This window comes from Symphalangus syndactylus, chromosome 3, assembly GCF_028878055.3.
Source record: "Symphalangus syndactylus isolate Jambi chromosome 3, NHGRI_mSymSyn1-v2.1_pri, whole genome shotgun sequence".
Classification (NCBI taxonomy): domain Eukaryota; kingdom Metazoa; phylum Chordata; class Mammalia; order Primates; family Hylobatidae; genus Symphalangus; species Symphalangus syndactylus.
Window position 1 is genome coordinate 151,212,464 of NC_072425.2, and position 14,801 is coordinate 151,227,264.

At 48.1% G+C, this 14,801-nt stretch overlaps 2 protein-coding genes across 4 annotated transcripts in view; one reads left to right on the forward strand and one right to left on the reverse strand.

Moving 5' to 3' along the window:
• Positions 1-6,065, forward strand: part of JAM3 (junctional adhesion molecule 3) — an 80,464-nt gene extending 74,399 nt beyond the window's left edge. Inside the window, 4 exon segments of the mRNA XM_055273828.2 lie at positions 212-311; positions 2,921-3,050; positions 3,139-3,193; positions 3,513-6,065. Of these exon segments, the coding sequence (XP_055129803.1) occupies positions 212-311; positions 2,921-3,050; positions 3,139-3,193; positions 3,513-3,548 (321 nt within the window). The 3' untranslated portion in view covers positions 3,549-6,065.
• The window catches only part of NCAPD3 (non-SMC condensin II complex subunit D3), a 71,062-nt gene continuing 60,563 nt past the window's right edge, over positions 4,303-14,801 (reverse strand). Inside the window, exons 29-35 of one of the 3 annotated variants that reach the window (XM_055273826.2) lie at positions 14,114-14,296; positions 12,544-12,710; positions 12,141-12,280; positions 11,240-11,317; positions 7,604-7,678; positions 7,455-7,515; positions 6,750-7,325 (exon numbers count right to left, since the gene is read on the reverse strand). In XM_055273826.2, coding sequence (XP_055129801.1) covers positions 7,259-7,325; positions 7,455-7,515; positions 7,604-7,678; positions 11,240-11,317; positions 12,141-12,280; positions 12,544-12,710; positions 14,114-14,296 — 771 coding nt within the window. In that variant the 3' untranslated portion in view covers positions 6,750-7,258. Of the gene's footprint in view, positions 4,912-6,749; positions 7,368-7,454; positions 7,516-7,603; positions 7,679-11,239; positions 11,318-12,140; positions 12,281-12,543; positions 12,711-14,113; positions 14,297-14,801 lie in introns of those variants that run through there. The other 2 variants (XM_055273825.2, XM_055273827.2) reach the window with 2 other exon arrangements.

Sequence of the window (14,801 nt, forward strand, 5' to 3'; positions counted from 1 at the left end):
GTCTCCAGTCCCAAGGGGATTGGTTGTCGGGGAGCTCTCGGGCAGTTATCAGGGAGTGGGTCAGGGAGGAACACGCACAGTGCTGGGGAAGCCACGGGGAAGCCGAAAGCAAGCGAGCAGGTGTCGACCTAGTTCTGGACCCAGCTGGATGTGCTCTCAGAAGTCGGCCCCGTGATAGGTCCAGTTATTTACTTGTCATTCCCTGAAACAGGTGTTCACTGCTGTTCACAAGGACGACTCTGGGCAGTACTACTGCATTGCTTCCAATGACGCAGGCTCAGCCAGGTGTGAGGAGCAGGAGATGGAAGTCTGTGAGTTTCTTTTTTGAAAAGGTTTCATCGCAAGACTGGGAAGTGAATAGAACATTTTAATTTAATATTATACCGTCAGCTTAGAGAACTCTTCTGCCATGGGTTAGCTTTCTTCTGGAGCTGACTAGATCCACCAGAACCCACTGGACAGTGAAGGGAAGGCTGAGAAGCCGAGCCCAGATAAGCAGGTCCTCAAAACAAAGCCTTCTGGGATCTGCTGGGTTGGGAACGTGGCCAGCCTTATAACTTCCACTGCAAGTTTAGTAAACTCCATTCTTTGGTAATTGATAGAATTATCAAAATGTAAGGTGGTGTCAGGTCTCCAGAAATTTATCCAGTTATAACCATTTTGTAGAAAACTGACAGAGTTTTAGCCCTAGTAATTTTACCTGCAGACAAAGCTTTAGCCCCTAGAGTAATATTATCTCAGGGCTCTGGTTCCCCTAACGGAGGGGTATTGAGAGGAGGATGGGGGCAGATAGGATGTGTCCAAATCACTTGGGGAGCTTTTTTTTTTTTTCTTAAAAAAAAAAACAAAAAACAAAAAAAACAACACACTCCAGCCTGGGTGACAGGAGACTCCGTCTGAAAAACAAAACAAAACAAAACAAAACAAAAAACAAAAAAAACCAGGGTCTTGCTTTGTTGCCCAGGCTGGAGTGCAGTGGTGCAGTCACAGGTCACTGCATCCTCAAACCCAGACTTCAAGCCATTCTCCCACCTCAGTCTCCTGAGTAGCTGGGACAACAGGCACACGCCACCATGCTCGGCTGATTTTATTTTTTGTAGATACGGGGTCTCACTGTGTTGCCCAGGCTGGTCTCAAACTCCTGGCCTCAAGCAATCCTCCTGCCTCGGCCTCCCCAGGTGCTGGGATTAACAGGCATGAGCCACTGTGCCTGGCCAGGAGCATTTTTGGAATCCCTCCCTCCTCCCTATTTGGAGCTCTCCTCAGAGCAGCGTTTTCCAAAACTGCCTGGTGATAACCATTTGGGACCACTGTTTCACACACAGATTCGAGCCCCGCTCAGACATGCTAGAAATGTCTGTGTTAGACAAGCGTTCCGAAGGATTCTTCTCATCTGTCGCGTTTGAGAAACTCTGCTCTGGGGTTGTTTTCTCCGGCAGTTTTGCCCCAGACCTACTTTAGCCTATTGACTTTTTAGTGATGAAACTTGGGAATTGACATTTTAACATCAAAATTGCATGGCCAGGCATGGTGGCTCACACTATAGTCCTAGCACTTTGGGAGGCTGAGGCGGGTGGATCACCTGAGGTCAGGAGTTCGAGACCAGCCTGGCCAACATGCCAAAACTCTGTGTCTACTAAAAATACAAAAATTAGCCTGGTGTGGTGGCAGGCGCCTGTAGTCCCAGTAACTTGGGAGGCTGAGGCAGGAGAATCCGTTGAACCCAGGAGGCAGAGGTTGCAGTGCGCCGAGATTGCACCACAGCACTTCAGCCTGGGTGACGGAGCAAGACTCTGTCTCAAAAAAAAAAAAAAAAAAAAAAAAAAAAAAAATCGATTGCAAGTTTACTTTCATTTTTTTTTTTTTTTGAGACGGAGTCTCACTCTGTCACCCAGGCTAGAGTGCAGTGGCGCATTCTCGGCTCACTGCAAGCTCTGCCTCCCAGGTTCACACCTTTCTCCTGCCTCAGTCTCCCGAGTAGCTGGGACTACAGGCATCCGCCACCACGCTCAGCTAATTTTTTGTATTTTTAGTAGAGACGGGGTTTCACCACCTTAGTCAGGATGGTCTCGAATCTCCTGACCTCGTGATCTGCCCGCCTTGGCCTCCCAAAGTGCTGGGATTACAGGCGTGAGCCACCGCGCCCAACCTGCAAGTTGATTTTTAAGTGTACATTCATATTTGAGAACCAATACACTAGGATAAAGGAGATTTTTTAAAACTTCCAAGTTACTTGGCTCTTGTTGATAAATTCCCTGCATAGTTTTCCATGTATTGCTTGCTTGAAGGAATGGCTGCCAGAGCCCCATGTGAAGGTGACCCAGGGCCTTTGCCCAGTGTATAGACAAAAGGGTTCCAGGGGTTTCCTCTCAGAGGGCTTACAGATCGGAGGTCAGGCAGCCGGCAGAGACAAAGCTCTAGTTCTTGTCTAGGATTCTTTACTTTTTTGTTTGTTTTTTGAGACAGATTCTTTACTTAAATAAGGCTTGAAACTAACTTTCTTCCCCACAGCAATCTACAACAAAGGGAGGCCCTGGAAATGAGGGATTCTTTTCTTCTTGGGATCCTGGCTGCTAACCTTGTCCTCATAACCATTTCCTCCATAAGTAATCCCAGGCGTTCGTTCAGCCAGAGGATTTTTAAGCCTACAGTGCCAAGCCCACTTTAATACAGTTTTCAGTGTAACTGCATTTCAACTGTAGAAGTCTCAGTACTTTCCACATGTGAAGTTAGGAGTTATGGTGTCCTATATGTTCTAGGCTAGAAAGATTGTAAGTGTTCTCTCTTCTAGCTGGGGTAGGCCTGAGGGGGCAGGGGGCAAGTGGGTTTGGGGTGAAGGAAGGAGGCACAGCAGGGTCAGGGCCTTTTTAAAGAACAGACAGTGTGTATCATGGCTTCCACCAAACCTCCTTTTCTTCAGATGACCTGAACATTGGCGGAATTATTGGGGGGGTTCTGGTTGTCCTTGCTGTACTGGCCCTGATCACGTTGGGGATCTGCTGTGCATACAGACGTGGCTACTTCATCAACAATAAACAGGATGGAGAAAGGTGAGCCTGCCTTATGTGAAAAAAGGAAAGTTCAAGCTGGCAATAATATGACAACCCTGTTGCTAAACTGCTGTCTTCTCCTTCACAGTTACAAGAACCCAGGGAAACCAGATGGAGTTAACTACATCCGCACTGACGAGGAGGTAATCATTTAGTAAACCTGGAAACCTAGGTGCACCCAGCAGGGAAAACAGCATTCCTCCTTGGAAACCACACGGGTCTCCTAGGAAGATTTCTGAGCGATTGTGCAGCTCCTGAGCTCCTCAGCCCCTTCACAGTAACACACACACACACACACACACACACACACACTAAGGGGATTTGTGCTTTGCAAGCGCTAGTGATGGTACTTTTTAAGAATGATTATTCCATTTGTATTTAGCCCATGTTAGATGTACTCCGTGTTTTTCCCTTCTTGCCACCAGGCCCCTTGATGGCTCTAACTTTGTGTTGGCTTTGCAGGGCGACTTCAGACACAAGTCATCGTTTGTGATCTGAGACCCGCAGTGTGGCTGAGAGCGCACATGCACATACCTCTACTAGAAACTCCTGTCAAGGCAGCGAGAGCTGATGCACCTGGACAGAGCTAGACACTCATTCAGCTTTTCGTTTTGGCCAAAGTTGACCACTACTCTTCTTACTCTAACAAGCCACATGAATAAAAGAATTTTCCTCAAGATGGTCCCGGTAAATGTAACCACAAGGAAGAGAAACTGGGTGCGTTCACTGAGTTGGGTTCCCAACCTGTTTCTGGCCTGATTCCCACACGAGTATTAGGGTGGTCTGAAAGAGCTTGCTCACATAAGTGCCCCTGTGCTGGGCCCTGTGAAGCCAGCGTGTTCACCACTGGTCGTTCAGCGGCCAGGACAGCACCATGTGAGATGGCAAGGTGGCCAGGCAGCACCAGCAGCGCATCCCGGCGGGAACCCAGAAAAGGCTTCGTACGCAGCAGCCTTACTTCATCGGCCCACAGACGCCACCGCAGTTTCTTCTTAAAGGCTCTGCTGATTGGTGTTGCAGTGTCCATTGTGGAGAAGCTTTTTGGATCAGCATTTTGTAAAAACCACCAAAATCAGGAAGGTAAATTGGTTGCTGGAAGAGGGTTCTTGCCTGAGGAACCCTGCTTGTCCAACAGGGTGTCAGGATTTAAGGAAAACCTTCGTCTTAGGCTAAGTCTGAAATGGTACTGAAATATGCTTTTCTATGGGTCTTGTTTATTTTATAAAATTTTACATCTAAATTTTTGCTAAGGATGTATTTTGATTATTGAAAAGAAAATTTCTATTTAAACTGTAAATATATTGTCATACAATGTTAAATAACCTATTTTTTTAAAAAAAGTTCAACTTAAGGTAGAAGTTCCAAGCTACTAGTGTTAAATTGGAAAATATCAATAATTAAGAGTATTTTACCCAAGGAATCCTCTCATGGAAGTTTACTGCGATGTTCCTTTTCTCACACAAGTTTTAGCCTTTTTCACAAGGGAACTTATGCTGTCTACACATCAGACCATCGTTGCTTAGGAAACCTTTAAAAATTCCAGTTGAGCAATGTCGAAATCAGTTTGCATCTCTTCAAAAGAAACCTCTCAGGTTAGCTTTGAACTGCCTCTTCCTGAGATGACTAGGACAGTCTGTACCCAGAGGCCACCCAGAAGCCCTCAGATGTACATACACAGACAGCAGTCAGCTCCTGGGGTTGCGCCAGGCGCCCCTGCCATCGTTGAGCCCTGGCAGTGGCTGTGCCCCAGTGAGCTTTCCTCACGTGGCCCTTGCTTCATCCAGCACAGCTGTCAGGTGGGCACTCCAGGGACACTGGTGTCTTCCATGTGGTGTCCCAGCTTTGGGCTCCCCTAACAGACCTCTTTTTGGTTATGGATGGCTCACAAAATAGAGCCTCCAATGCTATTTTTTTTTTAAGTTTGTTTAATTATTTAAGACGCTCTAAGGCCAAAGGCAATTGTGAAATCAAGTCTATCAAGTACAATAATATTTTTAAAAGAAAATGGATCCCACTGTTCCTCTTTGCCACAGAGAAAGCACCCAGACGCCACAGGTTCTGTCTCATTTCAAAACAAACCATTATGGACTGGCGGCCAGTCCAGCCTTTTGAAGAATGTCAGGTGGAGCAGCCAGGTGAAAGGCCTGGCGGGGAGGAAAGTGAAACGCCCGAATCAAAAGCAGTTTTCTAATTTTGACTTTAAATTTTTCATCTGCCGGAGACACTGCTCCCATTTGTGGGGGGACATTAGAAACATCACTCAGAAGCCTGTGTTCTCAAGAGCAGGTGTTCTCAGCCTCACATGCCCTGCCCTGCCGTGGACTCAGGACTGAAGTGCTGTAAAGCAAGGAGCCACTCAGGAGCCCTCCACTGTGTGCCTGGAGAATGGCTCTCACTGCTCACCTTGTCTTTCAGCTTCCAGTGTCTCGGCTTTTTTATACTTTGACAGCTTTTTTTTAATTGCATACATGAGACTGTGTTGACTTTTTTTAGTTATGTGAAACACTTTGCCGCAGGCCGCCTGGCAGAGGCAGGAAATGCTCCAGCAGTGGCTCAGTGCTCCCTGGTGTCTGCTGCGTGGCATCCTGGATGCTTAGCATGCAAGTTCCCTCCATCATTGCCACCTTGGTAGAGAGGGATGGCTCCCCACCCTCAGCGTCGGGGATTAACACTCCAGCCTCCTTCTGGGTTGTCATAGTGATAGGGTAGCCTTATTGCCCCCTCTTCTTATACCCTAAAACCTTCTACACTAGTGCCATGGGAACCAGGTCTGAAAAAGTAGAAGTGAAAGTGGAGTCTGGGAAGTAGTTGCCTGTAACTGAGACTAGACAGAAAAGGAATACTCGTGTATTTTAAGATAGATATGAATGTGACTCAAGACTCAAGGCTGATATGAGGCTGTGATTCTGCCTTTGGATGGATGTTGCTGTACATAGATATTACAGACTTGTACTAACACACCTGTAGTTTGGTATTTGTTTAACCTCATTTATAAAAGCTTCAAAAAAACCCAAACATTGCTTCATTCTTTCTTGTTTACTCTTATGTTGGGTTTGTCTCCTCTTCCTAGCATTTCAGTGGTTAGGCATGCACACTAAAAATGCTGTCGCCCATCCACCAGGGAAGTCAGTGCCTGGGCAGGAGGGCAGCCTGTGCGCTCGAGAGCGGTGCTGCGCTTCTCCACCACCGAGTCCACCTGTGTTGCGGTTCCCACTCGGGATAGCAGTGGGCAGAGCTCAGTGACATCCCAACCCCAAACCAACCAACGCACATAATCACTTTGTACTTTTGCTTTTGTAATACTGGGATCAAAAAACAAACCAACTGCATTTCTTTCTGGATATTCTCGAACAAAAATAGCGTTAAGTTTACCCAATAGTGCTAACAGAAGAGACTCAAGCTGTTCCCCATCATGGGAGCAGCCCTTACCAGAGGGCTGCACAAATCGGCAGTGCTGCTCTGGGGAGGGCTGCAAAGCCATTTTTTCCCAAGCAGGGATGCTGTTTATGTCTGTTATGGAAGGCACACCGCCTCCACATGGGCGCAGATGAACTGCCCTTCAAGACAATCATTTTTTTTCTAATAATAGGAAAGATTTGGTTTCATTCCTCTAACATGCTTTATGTAAAATTAAAATGATTGATTACCAATAAGAGCTCTGTTCTAAAAACAGAGAAATTCTATTGACTGCTGGAAAGCTGTATTTATGCTAAACCTTTATTACTTTTAGAAAGCTGTACACTTTTTTAAAAAATTTGCAACTATAAATAATAGAAAAAATATCAGAATCAAAATTTTGTCATTACAGATGGGAAAATATGTACTATAAGGAATTCAAACAAGTTAACAGAGGCTTGATTTATATAAAAGAAAGCTGCAGTATTAAAGTTGTGTCCCTTAAAGACCAGATTATAGCTTATCTGAATGGGCTTGACACTTTCCAGTGGAATAAAGTTACAATATTAAACAGATTAGGCTTAGGGTAAGAATCTAAGTCTGGCACATCTCTATTATTTTACAGTGTTTAACCATACACATCATGCAGAATAGAAGGTGAGTGCCAGGCCCCTGAGGAGGAGCTCTCGTGTTCCACAGCAAAGCGCTGCCCAAGGACTGCGGGAAGTGACCCAGCTGCCTTTCCACACGGAGGACACGAGGCTGCTTCCTCAAGGGCTCCTGCCTGCCTGGACACTGGTGGGATGCGCTGTTTAGTTGGCTGTTTTCAGAGGGGTCTTTCGGAGGGACCTCCTGCTGCAGGCTGGAGTGTCTTTATTCCTGGCAGGAGACCTCACATTCCACTGCTGAGGCTGTGGGGGCCTAGGGAAAGGGCATATGCAGTCATTCTGGAACTCAGAAAAACCCTGACAAAAACATCCACCTCAAAAGGAACACTGCTAAACTTACGGTTTATCAGGCAATGATAAACATAAGATGTCATTTCCTTGACTCCGGGCTTCGGTTTTCTCTAAAAGGGAGTCAAACACACACATTCAGTTTTCCCAGAACCTCAAAGGCAGTGCATACATCAGCCCAGAAGGAAACCAAGAACTTGCCTTTGGCTGACGAAGGAGTCCGTGGTGTCCCGATGTAACTGACCCCTGCTCCAAACGTGACGTCACTGATGCTCTCTGCATAAAGGGGAGACACCACTGAGTGAAAACCGCGTGCTATGTCGGAGGTCTGTGCTCTAGTTGTCCGTGGGACGTAGGCACGGTGTCCACATCAGTGTCCCAGTGGCGGCCCTCAGACCTCCATTGGACCCTGTCCCAGGGCCTGGCAGTGTTGAGGGCCCTCCTGGGGATGCCCCTTTCTGTCTCTCTGACCCCCTTCTCTGACCGCAGCCCTCCTTAGGCACTCGGCTGGTTCCTGGGCCTCACTGTTCAAGCCTGTGGCTTCCCTCCCACCCTGTCTTCCATCGTCGCCCCTGTCCCAGTGACCGCCCTGTCCCACTTACTACACTTCCTACTGTGGCTCACCCAGGTTCCCCGAGGACACTTCAACTCCTTGCCTCTGCACTTCCACGTGTGCCTGCTAGTCTCCAGCCAGTGAATGCACCATGCGAGCTGGAAACGTGGCACCGTGAGCAGCTCCTCCACATGGAATCAGCAGCCAAGTCCTGTCCCTTCTACCCCCAGTCGCCACCTCATCCTGTCCCGTCGTGCCACACTGGGAGCGGCTCAGTCCACCTCACCCCTCGCCCTTGATTTTGCATGGCGCCCACCCTCGACAAACCCCCTCCAGTTTGCCCTCAGGAACAGGAGAACAGTTTAGGAGCAGATTCCACCGCAGCTTGGGTGTGAATTCTGGCTCGGTGTCTTACCAGCTGTGTGAGCTGCTCTGAGACCCTCAGGTTTCTTCATCTCTTAAGTGGGTATAAAAACAGCTACCTCACTGGGGGGCTGCCAGGACTACATGAGGTTATCTACGTTGAGTGCTTAGCATGGTGCTGGTTGCAAGGGCAGTGCTCAAGAGATGTTAGCAGCCACTGTCATTAGCAGTATCATCCCTGGAGTTATGTTTAATCAAGAAGCTGGTAAATTTACTGCCCTGCTTTAAGACACCTCGATCGCTGTGTTCCTAGGAGAGCCTAAAGTCCACCCTCAGTCTCAGCTGGTCCCAAGCTGCCTTTACAGACTTCCCTGTTACGCTCAGGTGCACGCGTGCACACACACGTCCACCGTCCTGCATCCGTTTCCTCAGCAGGCCCTGTCTGCACATGATGCTCCTCTGCGCCCCCGGCCCCATCTGTCGACACACGCCACCCTATCGTGGAGTCCTGGGTGGTGCAGGCTCGCCCCTCCTGGGTGGTGCTGTACCCAGTGCATGAGCTGCCACCAGCACACTCCCGGGAACAGCACGGGCTGGGCAGCTGCTTGCTGGTGCCACTGAACCTGCTGCCTTTCTGCAAGCACACGCCAGGAGGCAGCTTCAGAGCTCTCCCCGTTCTCCACACGCTGTCTTGAGTACGGACTGTGTCTTCCTGTTTACATTTTGAAGCTCGTCAGCGCACTGCAGCTGTGTAGCTGATGGCGGCTTGAGTGTCATTAACAGACAATGGTAGAGAATCCCTCATCACTGCTAGATCTGCCTATTCTGTTTCTGTGAAGTCTCTCCTTGTGCTGCCACATGAAACTCCCTTCCTTCCACACACACCGCTCTTCCTGTTTGGAAGCCCATGTGCACTCCAGGAAATCAGTCTCCCATCTTTACAGAAGCCCGGGTGCGGGGGCTCTGACATCCCCCATGCACTGTGCGTAGAATCAAAGGCAGCAGCGTCTGTGCCACCCGAATGATAACAGTAACAGGGACTTGCTAAAACCCCCACAGATTTTCAGTTAAAATCCTAACTCTGAAAATTGAGTAATTTTCATTTCCATTTAGCAAAGCCACTGTGAATTGGTGCTGAACTGGGTGGCATCTTTCCTGCCAGCTTTGAAGAGCTGAGACACTTCCTGACAGTCACCTCCACCTAAACTAAGAGTTGCCAAAAGAATCTGGACGTATAAACCACAGAGAAAACAGAACGGAGTGCTTTTAAGCTATCTAACAATTCTCCCAGGAAGGAGAGCTAATAGGAGACCTCCAAGCATTTCTTCCTGGTTCAGTATAAAGAGAGATGGACAGAGACCGCATCAACAGGAATATTATGTCCAAGAGCCTAGAGCAAGAACAACTACTCTACCAACTCCATGACACCGGGCGCCTGATTTCCAGCACAAAGCGTGGCTCCACACATGCCAATGAGGGCGGCAGGAACCCTCCACGCCAGGCTGCCCTGTGGAGAAACACGGGCTGCTAGGAAGCAACCCAACGCTGACATCAGGGACTCACAGGATGAGCACAACTAAAATGAGATGCACTCTCCCCGTTTCTTCAGCATATGGCACCTCACTGCCAAAACAGAAGCTCTTGGCGCCCTTGAGCCAGGAACATCGAACACAGAACATCGCACCTGTCCATGACGCAGGGTCCCAAATTACCCACTGCCTTTAATGACCAATGCCGTCATGATTCAGTTGTCGTCTGAGGGTGGGGGTGGGATAAACTCCCTTCAAAGGCGGACTTGGATGAAAATTACCTCTAACCTGTTAACTATTCTAAGAGATCACAGCATCAGTGTGACAGAACCAAACAAGCAAGTAGCTAGAACACAGCAGGTGCTCCATACACATGAGCTGACTGAAGCAGTGACTAAACGAACAGCAGGACAGCTTGCTGCTCTGTTACCAGGAAGAGCACCTTAGCACGCTCTCATCTTCCCCTGCTGCGGTCAGGACTGGGAGACAGGCTGGAGAAAAGGCACGAGAGGTGGGATCAGAAGGCCTGGGCTCAGCGCCCAGCTCTGCCCTCCCAGAAGTCTCTGAGAGGAGATCTCTGACACCTCCCAGGTTCCAGGCACTGTGGTCTGTGGAAACAGTGAGGAGTGGAATGGCCAGGGATGAGTGGGGCTGGATGCAGCTTGCCGAGGGCACTGTGCACAGCTGGGTGCAGAGTGAGGGGCACACAGGGACATGGCAGCAGGGCCTGGCCACTACTCCACAGATTTGGGACAGGAAGCATTTCTTCTTCCTGTAAGAGTTTTCTCAAAATAATGGTTTTTATGAGGTTTGAGACAATATGAAGCTATCACACAAGATAATAGGAAAAGAATACTCGACTCTCCTAACTCACCTGTTTTGAAATAAAAGGAAAAGTACAAACAGTAGGAAAAAACATGGAGGGGAATGAGACACGGGCTCTGAGCAGGGGTCCCCGGGTCCCTGGTCTTGGCAGTTGCAGAGCACGTGTGGTACCTGCTGGTGCTGACGTCTGCCCGCCCTGGGAGCAGGGCCACCCAGCAGCGCCCAGTGCACCCGGACAGCCCAGAGACACGGAGGGCCACCTCCAGAACGCACCACTGGGTCAGTCACCTGACCTACCTGTGCCTCAACGGCATTGTCTGCCCCACAGGGGCCCGCGGGCCACTGTGGTGTTTGACTGAATGGAACAACACTGGAACGACACACTTGGTCAGTGCTCACGGCTCAAGCAACCGTGGTCACCGTGAAACATTCCACCTCAGCAATGCACTCACGGTTTTGACCATCAGGACTATCCTGCACCGGAAGGAGTTTTACTACAACTCTAGCAAACACATCGCGACTGCAGGAGACTGCGGAGAAGCCCGCATATTCCGATCCGTTACTCACTCTCAGGGGTGCTGACGGCCCGCTTGGTCACGTGTTCAATCGTGCCATTCGACTCTTGCTCCAGACTGTATGAAGACACTAGAACAGAAAAGTTGCAGCTGTCGAGAAATACCCCCAAACAATAACGAAGAGCAAAACAACCACATGAGAAAACACACCTGCAAGACATAAAGTCAAAATCGCTAGTGTTTAAAATTTTCTTATAAAGAGACAATTCAGGAAGAAATACAAATAAATGATAAACATGAGAAAAAATGTCCATTCTCATTGCATTAAAAAAAAATAAAAGAGTCTAACTTGGCATGAGTGACAGAGGACAGTTTGACCCTCTCCAAAGTTTTAAAATATCCATGGCCTTTGACTGCTGGGAATTAATCCCAAGGATTACATACATATAAGGCTATATGTACAAGGATGTTTACTGTGACAATATTTATAGGAAAAAATTGAAAATCAACATTTCAAAGAACAGGATAGTAATAAATAAGTTATTTCCACAGACACAATGCTATACAGCCACTGAAAGCAAAGGTCTGAAAGAACAGTTCACGCAAGCTGTCTACTACATCGCACCTAAGTATGCAGGGAAACAGGTCATAAAACAATGCACACACACCTCACAATTCCATAAACCAAACAAAACACGTGTGTGTGAGAGGAACAGAATGGCTGCAGGAAGGAATGCCTCACTGCTATGGGTGAGTTTCGTATTTCACTCTATTTTCCTAATCTCCTAGAATAAGTAAGCATTGTTTTACGACCCATGATCCTAAAAGCCCAATTAATGGTATTTGTTTTAAAGATAAGAAAACACACCACTTTGAACGGAAGGAGAAGTAGCTTGTTCTGTGTTTTCATCTGTAAATGCTCTACTGTGTCTGGCACCAAACCTAAGGCTTACCGTGGCCGCACGTTTTTTCTGGGCTTCCCGAATTTAAAGTGAAAGGCAGCACTCCTAAGCTCCGACTCCGGTGCCTGCTCTTTGACTCCACGGCTTTCTTGACAGAATTCAGGATTGCAATGGTGCTCAGGGACACGGGCCTGTGGAGAACAGCCACAGCCGCTGACTTTCTCACTGCAGGCCATGCGGAGGTGACAGTGCTGCACTGTGTCCCCGCGTGCCTCCTCGCTGGCACATCCCTCACCACCCTCATTCAAACCTCCCAGGGCAGAGTGTGGAGCGGGGTGGCAGGCCAGACAATGACAATGACTTTCCTGCCCATGCTTGGTGGGAATGGCAGGGATGCCTCTGAGAACATCGCCACAGAGAACCAGCCCTGATGTGGCCTCCAGGGGCTCTTTACCTGGCTTTGGGCAGCAACCTCTGCAACGGCCCAGTTTCGGGTGTAGGAGATGATACTGGTACATGGCCAGCGCTTGCCCTGGGTGTGCAGGGCTGGCTCATGGCAGGTGACATGGTGGGGTTTTCTTGGCCAGCAGGAACTGGCACTGTTTCTAAACACAGGGCAACCTGGTAGAGAAGATAAAGAGTATGTACATTCTAATACTTTTTAAGTTTTTACAAATTGATATTTGATAGTTGTACATGGCTTAGGGGTCCATGTGAGATTTTGATACATGTGTACAATGTAATGATCAAATCAGGGTAACTGGGATCTCCATCACCTCAAACATGAGTATCTTTTCTTTGTGTTGGGAACATTCCAATTCTTCTATCTACTTTGAAATATACGGTAAATTGTTAAACCGTAATTTCTCCACTGTACTGAATACTGAACTTATTTCTTCTATCTAACTGTATTTTGGTACCCATTAACCAACTTCTCTTCATCCCCCTTCTCCCACCCCTTCCCAGCCTCTGGTAATCACTAAACATCCACTCTCTTAACTCCCTGAGATCAACCTTTTTGGCTCACATCTATGAATGAGAACATACGATCTTCGTCTTTGTGTGTTTGGCTCATTTCACTTAATATAATGTCTTCCAGGTTCATCCATGTCGCAACAGATGAAAGATTTCACTATTTATAGATGAAACGTACTCCATTGTATATATGCACCCCATTTTCTTTATCCATTCATCCACTGATGGACATTTGTCTCCAAATTTTGCTATTGTGAACGGTGCTGCAATAAACATGGGAGTGCAGGTATGTCTTCGACATCCTGATTTCCTCTCTTTCGACTATACGGTCAGCAGCGAGGCTGCTGGCTCATATGGTACCTCTACTTTCAGTTTTTTAGGAACCTCTATACTGTTCTCCATAGTGGCTGTTCTACTTTCCATCCCTACCGACAGTGTACAAGCTGTTCCCTTTCTCCATTTTAACACTTTTATTGGAATAGAATCTTCACATACTATGAGCAAGTCCATAAGTAATGTACTCTGAAGCCATATCAACCCTGGGTAAGTTGAATTTCCTTTTCAGAAACAGAATTCTATGAGAAAGCTGCCACTTGTAGATGCTGTGGCATGGCAGAAGAGGAAAAGGGGTATGCCACTTTGCGCTCATGGGTCCTTCCTACAGGAGACCTGCCTGCATTCCTCAGACAGTGAGCGAGCAGCAGCTACTCCTAGAAATGGCCGTGTGCCGATCTGCTCTAAAGAGGGAGTGCTGGGGGAACATGCGAACACACGGACACTCTGGCAGACCTGGGATCTATAGTCACCAGCCACTGCTGCTGCCAGGCTCGTTTCCTGCACCACATCCTCGTGGAAGGGAGGTCTGGCGCACAGTAAATCCATCACAGACAGAAAGGCACAAGGCAGTGGCAAACAAGCAGCACTCTCGATGCCTTCGGGCTGACTAACCTCTGACGATGGAGATTTTGAGAGGTGCTAGACAAACGACAGACTGGTAGCAGACAGCAGACTGGACCGTCTGGTCACAGTGCAGCGGGCCCCACACCTACCTGTGCCACAGGTGCCGCCTCGGCGCCTCCAGCCGTCCCGGCCACATCTGCATGTCTTGCTAGCTCCTGCTCCTGGACCAGCTGTTCCTGGTACTTCTTCATGTCATACTCAAGCTCTGATGCCAGCTGTTTGTCAACTGCAAAGAAGTCCTTGACCTCATCTCGGTAATCCTGCATCACCTCCTAAAACAGACCCAGGAGCATCCTTTAATGTTTTCTTGAATAAAAAAGTAAGCCCTAAACCCCCATGACACACCTTTGCCTGTGAACAAACCTGCACATCCTGCACATGTACCCCTGAACGTAAAATAAAAGTTAAAGAAGAAAAAAGCCCCCAAGTCATGTTGCTTGATAAATAATAATAGGAACAATGGGACTGACATTACTGAAAGCAGATGATTTCCATTCCAGTAACTAACAGGTACAATGGTATATATGGAGCAAACGCCACTGGCCACATCAGCAGAAAAATACGTAACTAGCAGTTCTCTCTCTTAGGAAGCATCCTGGCTACCTGGCAGTTAATGGGCAGTCTCTCCCAGGTTCCCAGTGGGAGAAAGGCATGCTCAGACACAGCCTCTGGAGCAGGTCCCAGGATGCCATGGATCTAAAAGCTGGTCATTGTCTACATTAGCCTCCCCACTGGCTCTCCGGGGATTACAACTAAGGCTCAAATCCCATCTTTGTG